The sequence below is a fragment of the Echinococcus granulosus genome, assembly GCF_000524195.1.
Source record: "Echinococcus granulosus chromosome Unknown EG_S00219, whole genome shotgun sequence".
Lineage (NCBI taxonomy): Eukaryota > Metazoa > Platyhelminthes > Cestoda > Cyclophyllidea > Taeniidae > Echinococcus > Echinococcus granulosus.
Genome location: NW_020170599.1, coordinates 34,607 through 39,926, shown reverse-complemented (window position 1 = coordinate 39,926; position 5,320 = coordinate 34,607). Strand labels below are relative to the sequence as shown.

The following is a 5,320-nucleotide window of genomic DNA, read 5'->3' as shown; positions in this document are numbered from 1 at the left end:
GGAATTTTGACCTCATGTAACTTCCAGGCTCCATTCATCGTGGCTGAAAAATCGAGTGAATTGGGTAGGACCTATTGCAACAAAAGTCTCACAAGAAAATATCTCCGGAGAGATTTCTTTAGCAGTGGTCTTTTTAAATGATCACTCTTGTAGTTTCAGTCCCACGGTAGAAGTCCGATCTGTTAGATGCATTGACTAACGTTTTGTCCTCTGTTTCGCTTTTCGATGTGGTATCCTTTATGCAATCTGGCACTGCCCCTATGTGAATCCCATATTTATCTTACTGAGTAAATGTTAAAATACTGTTTGATGTTACTGGACTACCATATTATTTCTTTTTACTCGTAGTGCTGGGCTTTTCCCACTCGCGCTCTCACATCAGGCCTTCAAATAAGCGAGGTGCTTAGCGCATCGAAAAATCCGGAAATCATGTTCTGTTCGAAAAGCCCAAGTTAGTGGCAGACGTGGATGAATCTGGCAAAGATGGTATGAAGGTGAGTCGTTTCTAAAATTCCAAGTTAATGGCCCGGAAGCAGCCTTTTGGCCCTCTGGTGAGGGCGAAAATGTTAACGATACGTGATTGATGAGGTGATGCTGGTTTTTCTTCCTCCCACAGGCAGGGTGTTTAATTGTGGCGTCTTTGAGAGCAGTTGGGCGCGGAATTGTCGACGGCCGCGCTGGTCGGTCCGCTTAGGCTAAAGTCTCAGCTGCTGTCCGCAGGGCGCAACGCCATTACAGTTACGAAACTCTTCAGCGCGCTTTTCCACTGTTTGCTTGCCGAGTCGTCGGGTGCTTCTACGGGGGCGGTTGATAAAAGACACTGTTGGCAAGTGTTTTCTTTCTCCGCAATCGTAGGCTCATGCCTGAGGATGTGACCTAGCTTCAACTCGCTATCAGTGTCGGAGTCCTCGGCGTTTCACTACTCACTAGAGTGAGTGCCTCCATTTGATCGGGTCCCACACTCATCTTGGTTGTTGTATCCTTCTCGTGGAGCTGATTTGTTAGTTAATTTTGCAACAAATTCATCTATCAATACAGGGTGGATCTTGGCGCTTAGTTTTGCGTAACGTGTGGGTTAGTTTGAATTGTACCAAAATACTTTAAAGAATCATTTAATGGGGGAAAATGAAAGTGCATAAAACTTGATGATTAGATCGTGATTTGAAAAAGACGTTGACTATTTTCCTCACATGTCATCTTGCTGTACCTCATCGTTTTGCATGTCTTTGGTGGGAAATCAGTGCTGTTAACTAACTCCAGTTCTTCAAACTTAACAGCAATTTGCAAAGTAGAAATTCGAAAAATTTAGCATCGAGATGAGTGCTCATCGCAGACAGGAATGCCCGTTCGATTGTGCATGCTCATGGCGATAGTGCTAGTAACCGCAGTAGACAACTTGGTCATCTTCGTTCTTCGTATTTCCTCTTCATACGACGCAATTGCTGTTAGTTGAGTAATATGTAATGGTCGCCACTATAACCGTTGGATTACAGGTGCTGCACACTGACATGGAGCTGCATCAGCACTGGGTTTTACGTAGTTGGGGCTGCATAAGCACGGAAATCGGTGGTTTGAAGGCGGAGTGCTTCGTCAGTCTCGATGCCGTCATGCAGCACTTGCACAACCCCTTCCTCGAGAAGACCGGCATCCCCAGGCTTGCCGAGCGTGCTTATTTCGTCGAAATGCCTTACCGCTTTATTCCTGTCGAACTGGAACAATTTGGTCCCAATGTAGACAACCTTGTGCCACCTTTGTATTGCTGTTTCAATGTCCCAAGTATTTGTCGATGTAGACCCGGGCTTGTTCAATGCATTGGCCGTTTTGGCATGAAAATGCTGAACTGGAGAGCAGGATGGCATGCTTGGATTGCAGCACTGTCGTCGGTATGCAGCCTTCGTTCCTTTGTGAGCGTCGTCCTGCACTGCAGTCTGATGTTATACAATGGCTTGTGTGTTGAAAACGTGAAGGTGTTACCGTAGATATTTTAACAAGTCAACATAACTTGCAGTGTGCTTTTTTGTAGAATTTGATGGGAGTTCGTCTGTGGGTGGCTATTTGTTTCAAGAGCGTTTCGTTGCGTACAGATATGGCAACGCTGGATGGTTTTCAAACCCTATTCTGCTCTTCTCATCATCCGTCTGGGTTATTCACAAATCCTTATACTTTTTTGCAGATGTAGACATTTCCATTTCCATTTCCTCATTTCACAGGACGATAAGAGTGGGAAAAGACGAGAATCATGCGTTAGGTGGCACCATGCTGTGAACCTGAATTCAGGTACTCATTCATTTCCCTTTCGATATTACCTGCTGGGGTTTGGGGTAGGTCTCGATTCGTAACGCCGAATTGGCACTGAACAGAATCGAGCAAGCATCTCAATCTGTAGGTAGAAGGTGGAGCTTTTCAAGACCCTGGACAATCACACGATGTTCTGACTCGATTCTTGCCACACAAACAACTGGGCGGACATTCTGTGGTTACTCACCTCCTGCTTGGATCCATTCAAGGAGCTGTAATTCCTTGTTTGTGCGCCCCCCTCATCCCTTTTTTACTTGGCGGAGTACACGGTCCGCAAATTACTCCTCTTAATGCGCCTTCGACGGGCTGTATGGTTGGCGAGGGCGCCTGTTTCTCTCACATGGCCAACAAATTCGTTAATCACTACTATAACTCACCCAATGCCACCTAGGACTGCCTTCTCCTCCGTGGAATAGCTTCCGTAGAAAGCATCACTGTTTCACTGTCGACGCCTCCCGACCCTCCAAGCAATTTGGCAGTCACGGATATAACTCCATTCCTTTTCAAGCTGTTACCTTGGTTGGGGAGTTTGGAAATCTTCTATCATATGTAGCATGCTTTGATTTCAATCCGTGTAGTTTGTTTCGTCGTGCTTGTCAAAATGCCTACAAATAGGAATTTAAATCCTAAAATTGTAGGTTGTTAATGTTAAGCTATCACTGAAAGACATTACTTCTCCATGTATTAAGGGTCGTATCCATTTCTGTTTCTCCTATTCTCCTTGAATTCATTCTAATTTTTGGTGGTGGAAGTCATTTATTGCAGAAAAGTTGATTCAAACACACAAAGCTTTATTTTTTGTTTCTTGTTCTCCTATCACCTGCTTTCGAAACGTTTGGTCTAAATTAGGAGGCAAAGGTTTGTTTCAAGGCATGTCTTGATGGATTTCTTCTGCATGAAATGCTTCTCTCCTGTAAAATCAGTCATGCGCTAGGATTGCTTCATAGACACTGCCACTTCTACCTGGACTATTACTCCTAGAGACTAACGAATTGCTGTAATGTGTCGTGGATGTATGCAAATGCAACCGGTGACTCTATTAAAGTGACTTGTTTGCACAAGTGTAAAAGGTTTGGGCACAACTGCATGGCACTTCAAGGATCCGGTGACTGGTGTTGCCTACCCCATTGGTCAGCTAGTGACCTCCGCGGAGATAAAAGACGACCTTCGGCACAATGAGTACCTCATATGCGACACCGATCAAGGCAAGCAGCACTGCCTTGTCCGGGTCAAATTTAAATTCACCAATAGTAAGACCCACTTTCATTCAATGCTACCTTTGCAACTCGGTGTAGCGCATTCCGCCTTGTTCAAAGGTGTTGGACAGACGAATTTTCACCTGTTGATGCTCCAGTCCAGGTGTCCTTGAGTGTGCATCGCTTGCCCTTTTCTGTGTTCTGCGCTACACTCATCTCGATGCCTAATATCACGAAATCTTTGTTAAGCCTAGTGACTGCGATTCGAGCTTGTCCGCTTTGCAAACCAAATTTATCGCCTTTCACACAATTGAGGCAGAAGTTTGATATAATTCAAGATTGAGGCGTCAAGCTCAACTTTCTTGTGTTTGCACTGTAGACGTAATTTTCCAAGTGCTGGAATGCAAGCGACAGTTAGAGGTGAGGTCAATTTCCCTACTCCCTATTACTCTATGCGATTTGAAAGCTGTGTAAGCAACTTACATGATAATGCATTGCAAAGCCTCGTGCAGAATACTGTGCGGGCCGAAAATTGTACTGGTCTGGGAGGAATTGAGAGGGATACTGCATAACTCTTTGCATTGCCCTTAGTGATATTTCTCCAGTTTACGATGGCATTGGCGTTGGCACTAGACAATCCCACGATCAAATGCGAAGGAAAACGAAAATCCGGATTATCAAAGCACGTTTAGAACAGAGGTGGGTATGACTGACTTTCTTGCTCATCGCGGCAAATCTTTCTATAGACGCTCAATCCCAGTTGACTTGTAGCTTGCTGGAAAAGGCATAGCGTATGCATTGTAATGGAGAGAAGCTTTCCGTGGTTATTAAATATCTTGCATTCTGTCGCAAATCTACCTGGCTTCATTATATCGGTAGATCTAACTGGTTTGGTGATTTTCCAGTCCACTTCTGCTTTTATTCTCAAAGGAACCACCAGGTTGGGACGAATGTTATAAGAGTGTACAGGAAATCGTGCTTAGGTGGTTTTGTGGTTTGTTTCCTCCGCAAAGGTCGCTGGCCTCTGCTCAGGTACGCGGTTTGCATAGACTGACTGCTTCCTGTTTAAAAGGCGCACTCAGGCAAGCTTGCATTACAGTTTATAGACATGCCACTTGCAATGGGAGGATGCAGCTGCATTTGTCGTGGGTTTCAGGGTGGATTGGGATAGTAGCAGCGTTGTGCGCTTCTCATACCTGTCTTCGCTTGGCATTTGAATGAAACAAATCAGAGATGTTACTTCTTTAAGTAGCTCTGTAATTGTGTGGAGTGAGATGAGAGAAAATACTTCGTGACTGACCTCTGTAGTGTTGATGTCCGCGTCGTAGCTGTATCTGATGGTCATCCAGATTTCGAGGACGTGCATTTAGGCCAGTGATGCTGTCACTGCTCGAATCCACAAATTGTCGTGCATTAACAATATAATGGAATTTACTGTCTCTTCGGTTTTCGCTATTTGGAGGTGTCTTGGCATTTGATGCTGCTTAATCACACACTCTCACCTAACTGAGGAAATAAGCACTGCCGTTCTAGCAGTTTCCATTGCAATCGATTTGCCTTTTGATGCTGCGGTTTTTATTGGTGGCAACATTAATTCCCACTGACCAATCCGATTCTGCTTAATCACATACTTTCATCTGATAGGTGAAGTTGAAACTGTCGTTCTGGAAAGTTCAAAGGCAATCGATTTTCCCCCGGGTTGCCCCGTTTTTTGGTAGTGATATGTAATGCCTGACGCCACCGCTGCTGATAATCCAACAGAGCAAAATGTCGAGACTTTTGCTTTTCAAGCAGACACTGCTCAGCTCATGAATCTCATAATTAAT

At 44.6% G+C, this 5,320-nt stretch overlaps 1 protein-coding gene across 1 annotated transcript; it reads left to right on the top strand. All coding sequences in view use genetic code 11, as the record gives it.

Annotated features, from left to right (window-relative positions):
* Positions 1–1,339: 1,339 nt before the first annotated feature.
* On the top strand, positions 1,340–3,667 carry EGR_10431 (Poly [ADP-ribose] polymerase; the record flags this gene model as incomplete). Its single annotated transcript, XM_024499680.1, has 3 exons — positions 1,340–1,444; positions 1,494–1,730; positions 3,398–3,667. The coding sequence occupies 3 exons, from the start codon at positions 1,340–1,342 to the stop codon at positions 3,665–3,667; spliced, it is 612 nt and encodes a 203-aa protein (XP_024345908.1).
* Between the last annotated feature and the right edge of the window lie 1,653 nt (positions 3,668–5,320).